Consider the following 22,438-nt stretch of genomic DNA (forward strand, 5'->3'; position numbering starts at 1 on the left):
TTCACACAAGGTTAACCCTTGCTGCCTGGAAGAATTGGAAGTAAGCGGAAGCTAGGAGAAGACAGGAAAGATGAAAAGTAAGAGAAAGACGAAGATTAGAGGAAGAGAGAGACAGGAAAAGGCAACTACCGATTTCCCCCGGGTGGGTCAGTCCGGGGGTGCCGTCTACGTGAAGCAGAGGCCAAAGGAGTGTGTTGCCGCCGCCGAGGGGCCGTAAAGGTCCAAACACCCGGCATTGGCTCAACCCCCAGGATCCCCTTTTCCCCGGACACGGCTAAGCCGCGCACGGCTACACGCGGGAGGGTCCAACCCTCGTGAGCTCGGGTCCATGGTGTCGCAACACACCAAACGCCTGCTGACGCAGACGCCCCTGCGGGGCACCTGGGGCTGTGACCTTGGGCCTAACTTCTGCAGCTCTTCTCATATGACTGCTTTGATCTTGTGCAGGTCATCAGTGCCTAGCACTTAAGCTTCGGTGCAGTTTGTTGTGAGCGCACGGCAGTTATATTGCCTGGTGCGCATTTGAAGCATCTTCTCGATCGTTGTGCCCTTCAAAAGAAAATCTGCAAGAGTCTTGGGTAGGTTGTGTATCAATCCGGCAAATAGTTATTCTTTCACACCCCGCACCAAGAACCGAACTTTCCATTCTTCCGACACGTGGGGGTCGGCGTTCTTTGGTCCCCATCTTCATGGCCGCTTGGCGACAATCTTCTTTGTTGTTGTTTCAGGTAGAAGACCATGTTCAGGGGGCAGGTACTTTAGCCTGCGGCTTGCTCAGTGGAGACTACATTGGCGTTTTCTTCACAGTTGTTGCATCCAGTACATGAACACACCTCCAGCAAACGTCATGTGGTAGCGACGTTCAAGAACACAGTAGCAAAACTGTGAATGGCGAAACCGACTCTTTATGGGGCAAACCTGTGCCCAGAAAGACAGACTACACTCAACGCACAACGATAGCAGCGAACACAGTCGGCGACTGTTGTAAATTTGATCAGCAGGTCAAACACGTCGGCTTTTATACATGAATCATCGCATGTTCCAGAGTAATCGCTGGTGCCCGCGTGTCTTCCAAAAAGTACCACACATTTTGCGTCGCACATAGAATCAGATTACACAAGGTTCAGTAACAACGAACAGTAGATAGAACCATCAATAACAGTTGAGAAACTTCCGATACATGGAGGCGAGTCCTGTACTAAATGACAATACTTGTTAGACGGTGAAAAGCAGTCAGCCGAGAAAGATAAACAAGTACACATGTCAATATTGTCCATGCCACCAATCTGTTTGCACCCAGAGCCAGATAATTTCATTTCTAAATGGGACATGCAAAGCCAGCAGACAAAGTAACTGATCTCACCTTGGTCAACCATGTTCTTGTGGACAATTTCGCTCTTCTTGACAACCTTGATGGCAAAGACCTGATCTTTGTTGCCCTTCTTCTGTGCCAGGTACACTTTGCTGCATGAACATATTTCATCGGTGAGTGAGACAATGAATGTGTCATTTTGAGACAACCAATCATATGAAGACAACAAGCAATTAGCGGGGCCAACAACCAATATTTATGATGTCCATTTTTTTTTTTTTTTTAGAGTAAAGGAAAGCTTACTGGTCAGACTGTCCAATGCTGCCATGGTAACATGAAGAATGCCATAGAATATTGTTCAGAATTTTTCAATTTGTAGACTTGATAGTTTTTACGCATTCTTATGCTGTAATGACAGCAGAAAATTTGGTGGGGTGATGAAACGAGGAAATTTGCAAGCGCGAGTTGGAATCAGCGCAAAAACAGGGGTAATTTAAGATCGCTGGGAGAGGCCTTTGTCCTGCAGTGGACACAAAAACAGGCTGATGCTGTAAACAGTGATAGGTGGGCACGATAGCAATTGTACATTGGCATTGATGGGAAGCAGGTGATTAGCGCCACCCTAGCCATAAAAAAATGTGTATTTTTTTTATCAAGCCGATTTTCATGTGGTTCATGCTTCCTGAAATGTTGAATTGTTGTTGGCAATAATAGCTATGGCAAAGCAGTTCTGCGAGAGCCTGCAAGATGGAAGAAAGCTTCCGAAAGGGAAAAATCGTCATCCACCCGACTGTAGCACGAAGCTGCAGAGGAAACCCATACAGATTCTTCAGAAAAAAAGCTTTGCAGTTGAAGAAAAATTCATCCTTTCAATAATAAGTTCATGCTTTTGTGGTTTCCTGTCCAACTGCTTTGGTTGTAGACAAGTCAGGTTCTTTTTACCCAAGCCAGTCCAAGTTCTTAAATGTGAAATGCTTTTTGTACAAAAATGCACTGAACTGTACTTTTATACATGGAGTCAAGGGTTTAACAGGAAACAACCTGGCCAGGTAAAGTCATAGTAGAAGAATTATAAGTATTGTTATGGACCAGTAAAACTACGAAATTGAAGTTTTGATGCCTGTACTTTGTTTAGAACATTTTGCTGGGCGTGTTGGTGCACGGCTATGTTAGGAAGAGGTGCACGTATGAAAGAATGAACACAGGAAAAAAACTCTGTCCTGTGTCCGTCTTTTTATAAGCCCAACTCTTCATAACAGTACCTTGTTTACAAAACAGAAATTGAAAATGGTCATTGCTGGAACAGGTAATGTACTCTTGAATATGTGCCAAAGTGACTTTGCATAGCTGAGGTGGAGATTGCCATCGATTCTGTTAAGTGTGTTGTCAGTAGTCTCAATGATGAGTGATTCTAGACGAAGCCGTGATGACACATTTGGGTCTTTTGCCAATATTGTTACGGAAGGATGAACGAAGAGAGGAAGAACAAGATTGCGAGACGCTGGCTGCTGCACGTTGTTGGCGGTCAGCCATCTTGTCTACGCTGACTCATCCTGTATATATATATATAGTAAATGCAGTCTTTATATACTACTAACACCCCCGTAACAATATGCTTGCGCTATCCCAATCTATGGTCTGTTCAGAAGCCTGAATGTGCTTCACTAAGGAATTTGTCAACATGTTTCCTTTCTTGACTTCATTCTAGTGTTGTTTCCCAAATGTCAGTTTAAATTTTCAGTCTCGCTGATATAGATGGTTTGCAATCTGCACATGGTAAATTGTCTACAACACCAGAAAAATTGCATCAAGGCAGGGTGTCCTTCCCCTTTGACAAGGTTCTTCCTCAGTTTATTTCTTGGCACATGCACTATATGCATGCCATCTTTCCCAAATACATGGCGTGCGGAGGCTTCACTTACCTGCGCCATACAGGGGACTGTAGCATGCTTTGTTAAAGGGGCCGTCAAACACTTTTCCAGCCACCGCTTTTTGGTGGCAGGTTACGTGGATTGATGGTTGGAGAGATAAATGCAATAGGAATATCCATTTTTAGAACAACTTTTTGTGCACAAAACATACAGGGACAAAGAAAAGGAGCAACACAAGGACAAGCGCTTTCTAACAACTGGTTTTATTTTCGAAGAACCACCTGCTTAATACCCACAGATTTGTGCGATCCAGTCAACAGAGCACGCTAATAGCGCGTATAACAACACTTGTGATAAAATGTCTTGGATCAGCGCTACCCGGTCAACATAAAAAAACAGTAAAGCACATAAAACAAGCACTTCAGATGAAAATGCATTAAAGATATGATGACAGGAGCCAATTCTCTTTATCTAACAATGAAACAGAAGGATGACTGATGCATTTTTCCTTTAGTTTTGCAATCCAGTGAGCTTCCACAATTTCTCTCGCGGTTTGATTTCTATGCCATTTAGGCCAATTGTGTCCGAGCGAGGGTGTTGGCAGATTCTGGTCGCAGGGGTTGCTGCAGAAAATGTTGAATCCCTTAGAAGTACAGGATCCGTACTTATTGAAAAGCTCTGAAGGCCTTGTGAATTTTCTGGCATCAGATAGTACAAGTTGCAGCTGGGGATCCAGTATAGATGTTCAAGATCTCTACTATTCCTTGCGGCATGGGCACCTAATGTGCAGTGTTAGTGATTGCATAACAAATGAGAACGACGAGGTGTCATTCCGCAACACGTGCGGGATGGCTGTGGAATCCTTTCTTGAACTTCTACATTTTTATTTAGCAAATACACACGTAGGATTCTGTGATGAAACGTATATGAAGGCAAGGGGTGTGTGCATCGGGTCAAAGGTAGCTCCCATCCTTAGTGCATTTTTCTCTGAAGCATAGACAGAAAGCTGGCAAAAGATTTAGAAGGTGTAGTATATGAGGTATACAGATATGTAGATGACTACTTGATTTTGGGCTGTCACGTAGACAAGGATGCTTTCAGGAATAGGGTAGTAGAAGCCTTTAATTCTCTGGGCAAGGGCTTGACATTTACTTTGGAAGTACCAGTAGATAATGAGCTACAGTTTCTTGATGTCAAGTTAGAATTTCTACCGGAACATGTGTGTTGGTCATTCTCACCCGAAGCTGGAAAACTGCTAATGAACTATGCCTCATACCAATCCAGGCTTGTGAAGCATGGTATAGTCATTTCATGTTTCCAGTCAGTGTTGTTGAAGTCATGTTACCACACTGTAAACATTGCATTTCTTGAGCAAGTTGATAGTTTGAGAAAGGCTGGGTACCCGCTCGCTGTGATGCTGGCGTCATGCGCTAGACTAAATAAAAAACAAACAGGATAAAGAACTACGCACAAAGAATCAAAGGCAGAAAGGTCTAGCATAGCCTCCTATATTTTTCATGCCGGCGCATTGGTGCCGTGGAGACCGTACATTGCCCTCTCCTTTCCTCCTCGATTTACGCCTCGGCTCTCCGCGAGAGGCGCTCGCACCCCATACTTCTTAAAATGCTTGCCCTCACATGCCAGACCGAGCTACGCGTCGAGGCCCATCGAAGCACCCTAACCGATCCGTCAAGCAAGAGTTGTGCTATTTTCGTCGTGTTAGTTGCAGGTAAGCGTATGCGTTTTGCAGCAGCAGCATGTTTATATATATTTTCTTGAAATATCAGGGATGCATGACCGAACTTGTAAACAGTGTACACAAATGAAGCGACCGTTTGTTTACTAGATTTTCCGCGACCAGGTATTAGTTGTTGGCGTTGTTGCAACGTGTATTGCTTTACTAGTATAAAATCAGTGATTTATGATGCACAGTTCTTATCGTTTCCTTGCGTTACTTTCTTTTTTATACCCAATCAGTCCTCTATCTGCAGTGTGGAATCGGTTGTGGTGTCCTGCACCCGACAAGATGCCGTACTGCTGTGTGCCACACTGCAAGTCATCCAGTAAACAATGGACGTCGGGCATATCGTTCCACGAAATAACAAGCGATCTGGAACTGTGCGCAAAATGGCTGAAAGTCTGTTCTCGTGAAAACTGGGTACCGAATACGATGTCGTGCTATTCGACTGTATGCAGTCGACACTTCAGTTCCTCTGACTTCAAGGAAGGTTGCAAAATTCAGAAACTTAAGAAAGACACTATTCCCAGCATTTTCGAAGAATATCCGGCATACTTGCAGCCTCCTAAAAAAAGAGAGAGAAGCTACGCATCAGTGAAAAAGCGCGAGGCTGCTGCGCTAGCCAACCCACCACCGCCGAAGCGACAAGCAGTCATTGATGACAACCAAATGGAGTCGTGTCCGCATCCGCTCGACGAATTGCGGGTTGTCGACGTCGTCTTTGAAGATTTGTCACCTGTGGACTGCACTGCTACCGAACCGTTGCCACCCGTGAAAAATGGCGCTAGCGAGCGCTGCATCACTGCGACTTTGCAGATGGACAGAGCAGTGCAGGTGTCCTCACAATTCTCGGTTTCGACAGTGGACAAACGAAAGTGGAGACGCAAAGAACGAGACTTAAACGTGCATATTGAGCAGCTCAAGAATACCGTCGACAATTATAAACAAGAAATACAAAAGCTCAAGGAAGAGTGCTTTGTTCATGCATTCCTCCAAGTTGTCGAGAAAGCGAAGGAGAAAGACTTGGCTGCGTCAGTATTAGTGGAACAAGTTAAACATTTCAGGAAAACGAAACCAACGTGGTCTGATCTGACGGTGCGCCATGCTGTGGTTTTACGTAACCTCTCGACTCGCGCATACGAGCACATAAGGCCTACAGGCATTCTCCGGCAGCCCAGTTGAAGCCCCCTGGAGCGTTTTATGGGCACATCATGTGGCGAAGTCGGCATGACGGAACTCGCGAAGCAAAGGCTGTCAACCGAGCTTGCTTCTCATCCCTCATCGCAAGCCAGAACGTGCTTTTTATTTGTAGACGAAATGCGCGCGAAACAGAGGCTACTTTACCATAAACAAAGGGACGCCTTCATTGGTGAAGTAGACTATGGTGGGAGCTTTCCTAAGGAAACAACAAATGAGCCTGTGCTAGCCAACTAACTTCTGTGCTTTGTCCTCAACGGCCTTTCAGTTTCGTTTAAAATACCCGTGGCATACTTTTTCACGAGAAATTGCACTGGCCGCGAGCTGCCCACGCTCATGCGACACGTCCTGAAGGAAGTTGAAAACAGGATTTTTCATCATGCGCATTGTCACCGACAACCACAAAATCAATGTCTTAGCGTTCCAACTTCTATGCAACGGAAGCCTCACGCATTGCATTGAGCACCCAGGAACACCGAATCGAAAGCTTTTCTTAGCATTCGATCAGTGCCACTTGGTCAAAAACGTGCGATTGCAGTTTTTATCGCGTGACATTGGAAAAGGCGGCGAAATAACGGCGAACCACTTGAAGAGCCTCTACAAAATGCAGCAAGGCAGCCTTTTGTAGCCATAACTGCGAGTCGGCCTAGTTGGAACATATTCATATTTATACTTTTCGTGCGCAAACAAACAGGGACGAAGAATAGGGGCAACACAAGGACGAGCGCTTTCTAACAACTGGTTTTATTTTTGAAGAACTACTTACTTAAATACCCACAGAACTGCGCGATCTAGAGAACAGAGCACGCCTACAGCGCATATGATACCCGCTGATCTGCGCGATCAAGTCAAAAGAGCAACGTCAATATTACATATAACACTTGTGAAAAAAAAGAAAAAGACGTGGACAAAAGCCACCCGGTCATACTAAAAACAGCAAAGTGCATAAAAACAACCACTTACAATAACATGCGTTAAAGATGTGATGATAGAAGCGAATTTTCTTTATCTAACAATGAAACAGAAGGATGGCTGATGCATTTTTCTTTTTGTTTTTCAATGCAGTATGCTTCCACGATTTCCCTAGCGGTTTGATTCCTATGCCTGTACAAAATGTCTGTGCTAGTAACACAAGGGGAGCAACCATGTTCTTGGCAATGCATTGCCAAATGCGTACTAGGGCGACCTTTCAGGCTAGACAAGTGCTCCCTTAACCTAGTGTTAATGCATCTCCCAGTCTGCCCTACGTACACATGACCACACGTCATAGGAATCTGGTAAACAACGTTCTTCGCGCAAGCAACAAATTGGTTCTTGCGCGGATGTTTAACAGTGCATTCTTTCTGTACATCATCCTTACTTTCGAACTTCTTTTAAACCTTGGAACACACACTACCTATTTTGTTTTTTGCCGAAAATACCACTTTTACTTCATAACTACCAGCCACCTTCTTAAGTCTGTGTGAAAGGCCGTGCACATACGGAATCACTGAAACATTGGAATCTCCATCCTTCTGACTTTGATTCTTTGTGCATTGTCCTTTATCCTTGTTAAGTTCTTTCATTAGTCTAGCACACGTCGCCAGCATCACAGCGAGCGGGTACCCAGCCTTTCTCAACCTGTCAACTTGCTCAAAAAATGCAATCCTTACAGTGTGGTGACATGACTTCAACAACGCTGACCGGAAACACGAAATGACTATTCCATTTTTCACAAGCCTGGAATGGTTTGATGCATAGTTCATTAGCGGTTTTCCAGCTCGGGGTGAGAAAGGCCAACACACATGTTCCGGTAGGAATGTTAACTTGACATCAAGAAACTGTAGCTTATTATCTACCGGTACTTCCAAAGTAAATGTCAAGCCCTTTCCCAGAGAATTGAAGGCTTCTACAACCCTATTTCTGAAAGCACCCTTGTCTACAGGACAACCTAAAATCAAGTAGTCATCGACATATCTGTATACCTTACTTACTACACCTTCTAAATCTTTGGCCAACTTTCTGTCTATGCTTCCCAAAAAAATGCTACTTAGGATGGGAGCTACCTTTGACCCGATGCACACACCCCTTGCCTGTATATACGTTTCACCACAGAACCCTACATGTGTATTCGCTAAATAAAAATGCAGAAGTTCAAGAAAGGATTCAACTGCTATGCCGCACGTATTGCGGAATGACACCTCGTCATTCTTATTTGTTATGCAATCTTTAACACTGCACATTAGGGGCCCTTGCGGTAAGGAATAGTAAAGATCTTGAACATCTAGCAAGCAATTCCGTTTAGGCCAATTGTGTCCGAGAGAGGGTGTTGGCAAGTTCTGGTCGCAGAGTTCTTGCAAAAAATGTTGAATTGCCTGGAAGTGCAGGATCCGTACATATTGAAAAACTCTGAAGGCCTTGTGAATTGTTTGGCATTAGATAGTACAAGCTGCAGCTGGAGATTCAGCATAGATGTTGTAGATAGAGAAGGTGTAGTAAGTAAGGTATACAGATATGTCGATGACTACTTGATTTTAGGTTGTCCTGTAGACAAGGGTGCTTTCAGAAATAGGGTTGTAGAAGCCTTCAATTCTCTGGGAAAGGGCTTAACATTTACTTCGGAAGTACCGGTAGATAATAAGCTACAGTTTCTTGATGTCAAGTTAACATTCCTACCGGAACATGTGTGTTGGCCTTTCTCACCCCGAGCTGGAAAACCGCTAATGAACTATGCATCAAACCATTCCAGGCTTGTGAAAAATGGAATAGTCATTTCGTGTTTCCGGTCAGCGTTGTTGAAGTCATGTCACCACACTGTAAGGATTGCATTTTTTGAGCAAGTTGACAGGTTGAGAAAGGCTGGGTACCCGCTCGCTGTTATGCTGGCGACGTGTGCTAGACTAATGAAAGAACTTAACAAGGATAAAGGACAATGCACAAAGAATCAAAGGCAGAAGGATGGAGATTCCAATGTTTCAGTGATTCCGTATGTGCACGGCCTTTCACACAGACTTAAGAAGGTGGCTGGTCGTTATGAAGTAAAAGTGGTATTTTCGGCAAAAAACAAAATAGGTAGTGTGTGTTCCAAGGTTTAAAAGAAGTTCGAAAGTAAGGATGATGTACAGAAAGAATGCACTGTTAAACATCCGCGCAAGAACCAATTTGTTGCTTGCGCGAAGAACGTTGTTTACCAGATTTCTATGACGTGTGGTCATGTGTACGTAGGGCAGACTGGGAGATGCATTAACACTAGGTTAAGGGAGCACTTGTCTAGCCTGAAAGGTCGCCCTAGTACGCATTTGGCAATGCACTGCCAAGAACATGGTTGCTCCCCTTGTGTTACTAGCACAGACATTTTGTACAGGCATAGGAATCAAACCGCTAGGGAAATCGTGGAAGCATACTGCATTGAAAAACAAAAAGAAAAATGCATCAGCCATCCTTCTGTTTCATTGTTAGATAAAGAAAATTCGCTTCTATCATCACATCTTTAACGCATGTTATTGTAAGTGGTTGTTTTTATGCACTTTGCTGTTTTTAGTATGACCGCGTGGCTTTTGTCCACGTCTTTTTTTTTTTTTTTTTCACAAGTGTTATATGTAATATTGACGTTGCTCTTTTGACTTGATCGCGCAGATCAGCGGGTATCATATGCGCTTAGGCGTGCTCTGTTCTCTAGATTGCGCAGTTCTGTGGGTATTTAAGTAAGTAGTTCTTCAAAAATAAAACCAGTTGTTAGAAAGCGCTCGTCCTTGTGTTGCCCCTATTCTTCGTCCCTGTTTGTTTGCGCACAAAAAGTATAAATATGAATTTTGTAGCCAGTTCGATTTCTAATGAGAAAACACGTGTTCCCCACAAACATTGAAAAAATGACCATGAAAAGAGCAATCCAAGTTTTGTCTCCTGCGGTGACAGCAGCACTGAAGCTCCTGCAAGTGCAAGCGGGCCACACATGCGACGCAAGTTTCGCGGGTGTCGGACCGACGGTTGAATTCATGGACATCGTGCGCCGCTGGTTCATGCTCATGGACGTGAGCAATTGTACCCAGCACATACACCAGAACAATGCCGATTGCAAGCAGTTCGAATCTACAAGCGATGAACAGCTAATCTGGCTTGAAACAAGCTTCCTCGACTACCAGGCCGACCTCAAAAGCCAGTGCCTGGCGAAGAACTTCTTAACCAAGGAGACTTACGAAGGCCTAGTGATGACAACTCGTTCAAATGTTGAGTGCATTCGATATCTTCTTGAAGAGATGCGCTTTCACTTTGTTTTAACGAGGAAAATGTCGTCTGACCCAATCGAGTCATTTTTTGGCTGGCTGAGGAAGTCAGCAGGTTCAAATGATCAAACGGATGCCCGAGCTGTTCTGTCAGGTATTGAGAAGACTCTGAAGACTGGCATCGCGTCGGCGGCTGGTACAAGCAACGTAATGGCAGCAGAAGGCAGCGATTGCTTGTCAACGCTGCCTCAACAGAAAAACACAAGGGAAGGAACCAGCGAGGAATTCCCTGCAGATGCATGTAGAGAGCTCACAGAGCGACCCAAGCGAGGACAGCCTCTGCTTCCTACTCCAGATGTCGCAGCATTGGCTATGGTCGGCAGCTACTTGGCAAGAGCTGTACAAGAAAATATCAATTGTGAGGAGTGCATCAGCCTGTTAAAAAAGCCAAACGCCTCGGCGCCCTCGGAATCGCTGATAAAGCATCAAGACCGCGGTGGACTCATCTACCCATCTGGACAACTTTAACGGTTCTCTACGCATTAGAGAAATTTATCGACGTTCTTCTCGCAAGAAGAAGGCACATGAATCAGCCTTTGAAGGAGGCTGTGAGTAATGCCGATGCAATACTCCGCGAGCGCAAAACCTTGATGTGCTCGACGCCAGGACACCAAGAGAATCTGCTGCAACTGTTGCTGACAAAGTTTTTTCGCCCAATATTCACAAATTTTGCAATGAAGGCGACAGACAAACACGACATGGCTAAAGTGTTTGAAATGAAACCGCTGTCACGAAAGACCCTCAAACTGTGAGCTATGATCTCACAGTTCGGCGCTTTTTGGTGAAGGGCTGGCTCTCCTCAACATGTTTTGTGTTGCTTACTTCCAATGCACATTGTGTACGAACATCAATTTAACGTGCGATTATATTTTATAATTCCATGTCAAATACGAACGCCAAACTTGTCTCCACGAGCGCGCGCGTTAGTGGCGGCGTCGCATCGTCTGCTCTGGGTCAGGGTATGGGAAGGCAGCGCGGTCTGGTGGCGGGCACATGAACTAGGCGGTACGGACGGCGTGCTTTGTTCCCCCACTCACTGGGCGGGCATGAAAAAATATAGGAGGCTATGGATTTAGCTTCCAAGGTTTGAGTGATTCCGTATGTGCACGGCCTTTCACACAGACTTAAAAGGTGGCTGGGAGTTACGAAGTAAAAGTGGTATTTTCGGCAAAAAACAAAATAGGTAGTGTGTGTTCTAGGGTAAAAAGTAAGTTCGAAAGTAAGGATGATGCAAAGAAAGAATGTAGAATTAAACATCCCCATAAGAACCAATTTGTCGATTGCGCGAAGAATGTTGTGTATCAGATTCTTATGACGTGTGGTCATGTCTACGTAGGGCAGACTGCGAGATGCACTAACACGAGACTAAGAGAACACGTGTCTAGTCTTAAAGGTTGCCCTAGTATGCATTTGGCAATCCATTGTCAAGAACATGCTTGCTCACCCTGTCTTAGAAGCACCGACATATTGTTTAGGCATAGAAATCAAAGCACGAGAGAAATTGTGAAAGCTCACTGTATTGCAAAACTAAAGGGAAAATGTATCAGTCCTATTTCTGTTTCATTGTTAAAGAGAATTCACTCTTATCATCATATCTTTAACGCATTTTCACTGAAGGGCTTGTTTTATGCGCTTTACTGTTTTGTTGCCTGGGTAGTGCTGATCCAAGACATTTTATCACAAGTGTTGTTATACGCGCTATAAGCGTGCTCTGTTGACTGGATCGTACAGATCTGTGGGTATTAAGCAGGTGGTTCTTTGAAAATAAAACCAGTTGTTCGAAAGCGCTCATCCTTGTGTTGCTCCTTTTCTTTGTCCTTGTTCGTGTTGCACACAAGTTTCTCTAAAAATGAATCTGTTCCAACTAGGCTGACCCACAGTTATGCAACAGGAATGGCAGCGATAGGGGTATGCAGTTTAAGTTATCCAGCCAAGAAATTTCAAAATACAAGAAAAAAGTTGCATGCCCTCAACTCAAATTTTGCCCAGTCTTCTTTACACGACATACACAGCACAGCGCTGTGTATGTCGTCTCTCGCAGTCCTTGTCCTTCACGCAGTGCGTTATTTTTGATCATGAATTACCAACTAGCCCAAGCAACCACCCTAGTTCACTTCTTTCCGCATTTGCTGACCAGGCTGGTCAAGCAACCTGGGACTGCAGAATGCCTTTTTCTTCCGTTCTGTTTTAGTTCAGCGCAGCACCATACACAACAAAAAAATCACTGCCCCTTCCATTCCACGAAGATGGTCGAACAGCAAAGCTGTGTAAGTTACGCTAAGTGTTGCATCATGCAAGTCAAACTTCATAAGCAGTCTATATTGTAAATCTTTTGTTTCACCACTCTTTCACCTCATTTTCGCTTTGGATGGTTCACGTGGTGAGCCTGCTTTAGGAGTGTTTTTTTTCAGTGGTTATCCCAATTTCTTTTTTTTTTCTTTTTGCGTGTGAGGTTTCTACTTCTGTTTTGCCATACATTTTTTGTCACATGCAAGTTACTCCACCCCTTTTTTGTGTGCCAGTAATGACTATAAGCCTACAGTACCATGTGTGGAACCACTAATCCAAAGCTCCGTATATTGGGCACAAGGCCCACCACTGGAGATGCGGGCGCTGCAATCATTTTGACAACTGGTTGGATTGGTTTGACAATTGATGTGCCTGCCGGCACTTCTTGCTGGGACTAGAAGTGCCGGCAGCCATGCGCTCCTAGTATCGTGTTTCAACCACTGGGCACTGTTCGTTGGCTGCAAACCGCCAGCATAACATTTGTTTCTTTTGCGGCAGGGTGGAATCAATCGTCGAAAAATTCTATGTCAGTCTGGCTCGATCATCAAAAATGCACTGTATGACAACTGTATAAGATTAGCGTATAAAATAGCATTCTCAGAGGGAGACAGGGGTCCCTCCAACCCCTTTCCCCCTGTGGAGTTCTTTTCCTCTCCCACTAGGTCACGTGGCCCCTTTGTAGTGAAGTCCAACAACAACAGTCCAAGGTCAAACAACAGCCCAGGAACAAAGCAGACATGTGTGACGTTTCAACGCGACCATCCCCACAGGAGAGTGGCAGGAAAGGAAACTGGATACACAAGCACTTGGAACGCCGACAAACAGAAGGCGGTGCAAATGTAGACACGGCCGACGCAGCTTGCACAGTGGCAAATCTTTGAGAAACCTTTACTATCTACCCGAGAATGGGACCACTGGCCTGAGGAGCCGGAGGAAACTAGACAAGCATGACGTTTCGACGGGACCGCCACCACGGGAGAGTGGAAGGAAAGTAGATGTGCAAGTACATATATTTTGCTGCTGTAATATGTCATTCTTCACAGTATTGCTCGTGCAGGAACAAATACTAGAAATTAAGCGAGTGATGGAGGAAAAGGTAATAATGGGGAGGAACGAACGAAATTGTGTACTATTTGTCTTATACCTTGTTGAAGGCAATTATACAGTGGTCCCCATAAAAGCATCAATGCTTTCACGGACTAAAGGTTACATGTTTGTGGCACATAAAAGAAACTTAATTTTGCTATTGTACTTTTTTCCCTATTGTTTCCTCTATTCTTAGAGCACATTTTTTTTATGTCATTCAGGCCCAGTCCCGCTCGAAAGCATCATTGCTTTGGTGGGCTAATGAAATATTTGATTTGTATATCTTATGTTCTAATAAAGAAAGAAAGAAAGAAGTGCTTGGAACGCCAACAAAGAGAGGGCAGTGTGACCATAGACATGGCTGATGCGGGTCGAAGCATAGTGTCTGTTCGTAGCTTAATATCTGATATGGGTTCTATTTGGATGCAAGATATTAAACTTATTTTCGCAAATTGGCAGAGTGCTTGAAGCCTGCTTCACCTTCGCCGGGGTTCGGCCTGGTGCTGCACTATCTTCAGGATTGGCCCACGGTTTTCGATAGTGCAGAACAAAAATGCACGGAACCCTAGCTCTAAACAGCTTTGCTGTAAAAAGGGAACTTTGGCATGTGTGCAATCGGCATTACAGTGCGACAGAACATCCCAACCTAGGATGATTTCGAGCAAGCAGGTGGACAGTGCAACAAACTCAATCCTGAACTCAATCCCCGCATGATAACGGGAGCCATGCAGGCTGCTAGAGGTCAAAAAAGGCTTGTGCGCTTGCTGTTTGGAGCAACAATCCATCCACTGAAGTTGTGACCTCTCTTAATAAGTGACAAAGGTTTTCGTGCATTACTGAAACTGCAGTTCCAGTGTCCACATGTCAGTGTAGAAATATCTTCAATAAGAACTTTGACAATGCTTGTAGACAACAAGTGAGGACTTCAGAATTTTTATGGTGACCCAGCTCTGGCCACAGAAACTGTAGCACTTAGTTTTGCAGTTTGGAAGGTACAGCACAACAATGCATAGAAGAGAATGAATGATGATGTGGTAAGGATGACCAGCAGGGGACGGATGATGGAGAACTAGGTGTCAGAAGTGTGTCACCAGAGTAATGATGGCTGTAGCTCGTCAGCGCAGCAAGTCATTCTGGAAGTGGCAGCAGGCGATTCTAAGCAAGGTCAACATGTCCAGGCAGCCACAAGCAAAGCCTATAGGCTGATTGTCTGGTGTGTACTAAAGATTTGCACCAGCAGCGGTGGTTCAGGGAAAAAAGAATTATGCAGATTCCATGAAGCTAAACTTCCTGATCTGTGTGCTTTTATTGGCGATAATTAAAGGTGATGTTGATGAGGAATGTGTGATTTCTTCAGCGTGTAGTCCAATACAAGAGTGCTGAGTTGATGTTAAATGTTAGCTTGCTTGCACCACTGTCGTTTGTCTGCGCCATTTTTCATAACCTCTAAAAGGGTTGAGCACTGTTATTGCCTCAAATGGCACATCAAATTGTGGCAGAAGTCTTAAACTTTAATTGAATTATGGGGCTGTACGAGCCAAAACAACAACCGAATTATGAAGCTCACCGTAGTGATGGCCTCCGGATAAATTTTGACACCCTGGTGTTCTTTAACGTGCACCTAAATCTAAGAGTTATTGCATTTCTCTCCCGTCGAAATGCAGCTGCCGTGGTTGGGATTGAATCCGTAACCTTGAGCAATGCCATAGCCGCAAAGCTACTGCGGTGAGTACAGAAGTGTTGATTTAGCATGCGACCACTTCCGTAGTGTCGCCTAGATCCTATGATGCTTTAATGTGGCTTTGTAGTTGCATGCCCTGCATCAGTTGTCCACTTGACAAATTTGCATGGTGTTTATTTTTCAGAAATAGCAGAAACGTAACATACTGCACCTTACGTTTGACCGCAACCACTGTGTGTCTATAGTAGTAGCATTTCCTTGCCTTCTTACGCCATCTTTTCCCTCTCCCGCTACCAATGACAAAAAGGCAGTAAGGATGGCCATATTACTTCCTCCCGAACAATTGCTTTGACCTCAGCAAAGACCGATTTGGAGTGACAGTCAGTTGGGAAAGTGACCCATCATACAGAAAAGTGCAGCCAGCAAAAGGTGTTGCTTTCACAGCTCATCGTAGCTTTGGCACGGCTGTATAACTTCCGAAACAGTTCCTGGGCCCTTGAAAAGGAGCATGTGCGAAACACTGTCAATGCCCTTAATTATTTGTTGGACTTTATCAGGCTTTTGCGACGACACAATGCCGCATTTGCCCTCTATGACAATATAACTTGTCAGTGTCCCATCCGGCTATTGATCCCGTTAACTCAAATGTTGTTCAACATATACTTTGCAAACAGCTGGGCAATCAAACACATCAGCAAAGATGGCCTTGAAGGGGAAGTTTCCCTTGTGATGGTTAAATTGCAGGTTCGCAAGGTCCTCCAGGTTTGTTTTGTTTACCTTTATGGCATCGTTCCACTGGCTGCAGCGCTCTCCCTCCCATATGATGATAGTCTGCTTTTGAAGTCACTGTCTGTAATGCTAAATCTGGCTGGATCTCTTTGTGAAGGGCACCAGAGATGACGGGCTGTGTCAACAACATCTGCTGAACGACATTGGGCATGGTAGTCGCAGTGCCAGGACGGAGTTCCAGGATGGTGCCTGCTGCGAGTACCCCACACCTCTGCCAATTATAAGGTTTATTGTATGGGAGAACCACTGGTACAAAGCATAAGAACTGCACAGCGTCTGACTGTTTTCTTCCTGAGCTGCACACTGTCTATTCAACTGGCTGTGGTGCTCTTCCTTTCACAAGGAAAAGTAACGGCAGACAAAAAAGGCAACTGGTGGGTTCATATTCTATACATATTATGCATGTGATACTCTACCAGTATGCTTTCATGGCAGCCATTCTCGTGTCGGCTTTCTTGTGCATGTGTACTAGATCAAGCGCCCCTCAACACCATGAGAGCAAATGTGCAACATCCTTTAAACTACTAGCATCGCATAGTATGTGAACTTAACAGCAGGCGAACAGCCAATAAACCTTTTGTGAAGAGGTTTATTGGCTACGGACTGAGAGCAACTAATGCGGCGGTCAAGCAGCAGCAACAGCCCCAGCACGAGCGGCAAATCTCATTCCCAATGCTGGTGATCATGATTGGCTAGCGCTTGTCATGTTCACTACAATTACCCCCAGAAAGGAAAAGAAGCCATCCTGGTGACCTAAGAATTCACCACGATGAGCACGTAGTAGTACGTCTTCAGGCATCGCACATAGACAATATGTGGTTCCCGGCAGCACAAGTCTGAAGACGGTGCGATTGGTTCAATTACATAATTTATGGGAGATGTATGCTCAATGATGCAGTAAGGGTCATCGTTGTTGGGCAGTAGTTTTGAAGAGAGACCAGCTGCATTGGCAGGAACTGACAGCCACACAAGCTAGGAAGGAAAGTGGGCACATCAGTGTTATCGGGGCGGCTGCTTTTCAGGCATTCCTGGTCAGATAAAGTTAGGGCCCATGCGAGTTCGCAGCACTCTTCAGCATGCCTCACAGTGACAAAACGGGCACACACTTCGATGCATCAGGCGAGCATGGAAGAGTTGCGTCGATAGTGTGCGATGGATGGCGGCCATACAATAAGAAAAATGGTGAAAAGACAGTGGTGCTGTGTAGTGCAATGTTGTATGCATAAGTGACAAAGGGTAGAATGGGGACCCAATCTGTATGGTCAGAGGCAACATACATTGCAAGCATGTCGTCAAGTACAGTTGAAGCGTTCAGTGGTGCTCATTGTATGTTGGTTTGAGGATGATGGGCATTAGTTGTCTGATGAACATGGCACTGACCGAGGATGGCCTCAATGACTTCGGACAAAAAGCGCACCTGCGATCACTGAGCAGTTTCTGAGGTGTGCCGTGTCAGAGAATAAAGCTGCGAAGAAGGAATAACACAACGTTGCACACTGTAGCTGCTGGTAGGGGGGCGGTTTCAGCGTATTACATGAGGTGATTAACTGCGACAATGGTCCAGCGGTTACCAGCAGTTGTTAGGGCTAGTGGCCCTTACAAATGAATGCCGACATGTCCAAATGGCCAACTTAAAGGACCCTACAGGACATCTGGCGCGGTGGAGCCGCAGGCTGCACGAGTATGACATCACTGTAATCTACAAGTCTGGATGAAAACACTGATACCGATTGCCTATCACACACCCTACTAATCCACCGCCGCAAGACAACAAGGATGACGACGCTTTCCTTGGAATAATAAGCGCAGAAGACTTCGCTGAACAGCAATGAGCAGACCTATAGCTAAAAAGCCTCATCAAGTATTTGGAAGGGAACATCAATGATGTTCCTAGGGCATTTAGGCGGAGATTGTCTTCGTTCTCGCTTCAAAAACCCCTGCTCGTGAAGGAGACCTTCTCACCAGTCCGCGCCAACTATCTTCTTGTTACCTCAAAACTCGGTCCAGAAGTACTGCACGCTCTACACGACAACCCGACCGCGGGGCACCTTAGATTCTCTCAGACACTATCGAGGATACAGGAAAGGCATTACTTGCTGCACCTGACCACCGACCGTCGCCCGTTACATCAAGACATGCAGAGACTGTCAGCGACGCAAGGCACCACTAACATGGCCAGCGGGATTGCTACAGCCGATCGAATCTCCTTGCCGACCATTTCAGAAGAGTGGGATGGATTTGTTGGGTCCCATTCCAATGTCACCATCCGGTAATAAGTGGATAGTCGTGGCAACGGACTACCTCACCCACTGCGCTGAAACTAAAGCTCTGCCGAAAGGTAGTGCAGCTGAAGTGGCGAAATTCTTCGTCTGGAACATCCTGCTGCAACATGGTGCCCCTGAAGTCCTCATCATTGACAGAGTAACGACCTTTACAGCAGAACTCACCCAAGCCATTCTGCAATACAGCCAGACAAACCACAGGAGGACAACTGCCTACCACCCGCAGACGAATGGTCTTACGGGAAGCGCCTGAACAAGACCCTCGCTGACATGATAGCAATTTTATTTACTTATTTTTACTTATTTACATACCCTAAGGGGCCCCCTAGGGGCATTACATAGGGGGGAATCTACACAATCCAAATTCGCATCACATAAAACAGAAAAGAGAAAGGCACGCACAGAAAACCAGCACAACGTACAGTTGCAAAAGGGAGAAAACATCACGGCAATGAAACATTCGGCTTGGCATAGCACAATTCGATAAGCATGTACTCTGCTAACATGGAAATTTTACAAGAATAGAGTCATAGTCTTCACATTCAAATTACTGCACTATTCTTGGTTCAAAAGGGGCAAGTAAGGCTTTCTGGAAAGAAGCAGTTTCCCTTATTGTCACAACACTTTCCGGTAACGCATTCCATTCTTTAATTGATAACAAAAGGGGGGAAGTTTGATATTTTACTGTTTTTGCAAAAGTAGGTGATACCTTGTGTATGTAATCGGTCCGTGTGGAAACATGATGTGCAGGAACAATGCAAGTTGCCACGAATCCAGAGTCACCAAAATATTGACACGTGAACTATCTTTTATGGGTGAGCGCTTTTACTGTCCAAGAAATGTTACCGCTCAGCGCAGGACGTGCCTACATGTATTGGAGGTTTCTAGAATTATCTATGCTTCTATCCACTGTCTGTTGTCGCCGAACCTTGTGTAATCTGATTGCATGTATGCGCGACGTGAATGGTGTAGAGCTTTGTGAAAAGCACGCGGGTCCCAGCGATTACTCTGGGACATTCAACAACTGATGTATAAAAGCCAATGTGCTTGACCCGCTGATCAGATTTTCGCCAATCGCCGACTATGTTCGCCACTATCGTTGTGCTTTAAGTGTAGCCTGTTTTTGTGGGCACAGGTTCGCCCAATAAAAGTTAGTTTTGTCTTTCACAGTATTGCTACTGTGTTCTTTAACGTTACTACCATGTGACAATATAAAGAGTGGAAAAAAGACAAACATAAGAACTCGCGTCTAGTGTCAGGGTTTAAAAGATTAAGTGTGCACTTTAAAAGGGGAACGCTGGTGTATGTTGAGTAAGAAGATAAAATAAACCTAGCAGCCTTATTCTGAACTGATTCCAGGCATTTTGTAAGACTAGCGTTATTTGGATGCCATATGATTGATGTGTACTCTAAGGAAGACCTTATCAGGGATGTGTATGCATGCATTTTCGTTTCCAAGTTTGCGAGTGATAGTCGGTGCTAAGGGGGCCTAGCTTTTTAAAGGCTTTTTTCGTTACATAATCTACGTGTATGTCCCAAGCTAAGTCAGATGTGAAAAATACTCCCAAATGTATGTCAATGTCGAACACAAGACTTGGGATGCCGTCCTGGCGTACGTAACCTCTGCTTTCAACACAGCGGTGCAAGAAACAACAGAAATCATGTGATTCAAGCTGGTTTACAGCAGGAACCCAACCACAGCTCTCGATGCCATGCTGCCACACGTCACCGACGAAAAGAATCTTGACGCCGCCACCTATTTCTAGTGCACTGAAGAAGCCCAACAGCTCGCCCACCTGCGGATCAAGAACCAGCAGAGGACCGACAGCCGATACTACAACCTTCGACGACGCTACGTCTAGTACCAGCCCGGTGACCGTGTTTCGGTTTTGACCCCAATATGCCTACGAGGACTTAGCGAGAAGCTTTTACGCCGCTATTTCGGATCCTACAACATCAGACGCATTGGTGCAGTCGACTACGAGGTCGTGCCAGGCGGCATTTGACTATCACAGTGGCGCCACTCACGACCTCAAATAGTCCATGTTGTGCAACTTAAGCCATTCTACCAGCATTAATGAACTTTGAGAATTTGCATAGCTGAACTTTGGACTTTTCTTTTGGAGTGTGTTAACCTTGGACATTGTTTCTTTGTTGTGTCCTTTTGTGTTTCACTCACCTGTTATGTTTGTAGCATCGGGACGATGCTTTTTAAGAAGGGGGCATTGACACATAAGAGCTGCAAAATGGCCTTGGCCTGCCTGTATCACAGGACGTCACTGGTGGTGCAGCAGCAGTCGAATGAGCACGTCAACAAAAGCGAGCGATGTGACCGGTGTAGCCACAGGCAAAGCACATTGACACATGAACTTGTTTATCTTTTACGGGTGAGTGCTTTTCACCGTCTAATAAATGTTATCGCTCAGCACAGGACGCGCCCGCATGGACCAGAAGTTTCTCGAATGTTATCGATTGTTTTGTTGATACCGAAGCTTCTGGAATCTGATAGCATGTGTGACGCAAATTGTCCAGAATTTTCTCAAAGACATGCGGACACCACCGTTTACTCTGGCACCTTCGATGTCTCTTGTATTAAAGCCAACGCGCTAGACCGGCAGGTCAGATTTTCTATGATCGCCGTCTGTGTTCGCTGTTATCGTAGTGCTTTAAGTGTAGCCTGTTTTGAGGCCATAAGTTCACCCAATAAAACACTAGTTTCACAATGACAGTTTTGCTGGTTTCTTTACTATCACTACCACGTGACAATATTGGCTGATTGTCGGACGTACGCCATGAGTTTGCGACGGCAGGTCCAGTCCACATCACAGGACTCAGTGGCCATTGCACCAGGTGAAACGGGATGGCGACTTGTGGTCTGCACATAGGTACTACGTGGCCATAATTGAGAGGTGGAGCTGTAGGGGTAGGGCATGGTGCCACCATTTATGGTCAAACCCACGACGATTGTGGGTGTCAAACTCATGGCCTTTGGTGGTGCCAAATAACACGACTAAATTTCAATGGCACCAAATTTTATGGTGCCACCATTGATGGTCATACCAATGACCATTAGTGGCCTAACCTTTGGTGTTAACTAAGGCACTTGAAACCACAACATTTGGTGGGAGTCAAATGCACAACCTTTGGGGTTAATTAAAGTGAGGTTATTGAAGGCACAGGTAATTAGAATAGTTATTCAGGCACACGAACCCACGACCTTTGGTGGGTGTGTAGCCCACGATCTTTGGTGTTAAGGCACAGTTAATTAAGATCGAGTAAATAAGGCACTCGAACTCGCACCCCTTCATGGAAGTCAGACCCACAGCCTCTGGTGTTAATTAGGGTGAAGTTAATTAAGACAGCCAAACCTACACCCTTTTGTGGGAGGCAACAATAGAAAGTAACAAAGCATTCTAATCAGAATGTCAAGTAATTACATGAATGTCTAGTGATCATGCAGGCTTTTGCCTTCATCCTATTTATTGTAAGTGAAAGCGACTGCGAAACTTTTTTTTTAGTTGACAATCAGATAGTGAAGTCGGAGAAAGCTAGTGAAAGCTCAATGGTAGAGCATAGAACGCATAATGTGGAAGATGTGGGTTTGGCTCTCACCTGTGGAAATTTTTCATCCACTTTCATTTTTCTTTTCCTCGTTGCTTCTACAATTAAATTAAAGAGAGCAATAAATTACCCCTGGGATTTTCCTGGCTTCTTTGTCTTTGGATTCCACCTCCCTTCCCCATGTGGTTGCAAATGTCCCCGATTAACTTACAGACTGAGTATGACATGATGTTTTAATATGAAGCAACTGAAACTTTGATCTTTTCAGAGATTATCAGCTTGGTGGTTACTCAGGCAGTTGCCACATCCTCAGACAGGACTGGACCCAAACTGCCAAAGATGACTCCCTTCTCTTATTACCTATGCAAAC

General features: G+C 45.0%; 1 protein-coding gene and 2 pseudogenes across 8 annotated transcripts in view; 2 read left to right on the top strand and 1 right to left on the bottom strand.

The window, feature by feature from the left end:
* The window catches only part of gwl (serine/threonine-protein kinase greatwall), a 619,920-nt gene that overhangs the window by 555,641 nt on the left and 41,841 nt on the right, over positions 1-22,438 (bottom strand). For all 8 annotated transcript variants that reach the window (XR_012826296.1, XR_012826297.1, XM_075682969.1 and 5 more), the window contains one exon: positions 1,364-1,464. Coding sequence is in view for 6 of the 8 variants with exons in the window: in XM_075682969.1 (XP_075539084.1) it covers positions 1,364-1,464 (101 nt within the window). In the remaining 2 variants the exon portion in view is untranslated. The remainder of the gene's footprint in view (positions 1-1,363; positions 1,465-22,438) is intronic.
* On the top strand, positions 5,591-11,289 carry LOC142573383 (uncharacterized; annotated as a pseudogene).
* On the top strand, positions 14,113-14,289 carry LOC142573420 (U2 spliceosomal RNA; annotated as a pseudogene).

This window comes from Dermacentor variabilis, chromosome 2 (genome assembly GCF_050947875.1).
Source record: "Dermacentor variabilis isolate Ectoservices chromosome 2, ASM5094787v1, whole genome shotgun sequence".
Taxonomy (NCBI): domain Eukaryota; kingdom Metazoa; phylum Arthropoda; class Arachnida; order Ixodida; family Ixodidae; genus Dermacentor; species Dermacentor variabilis.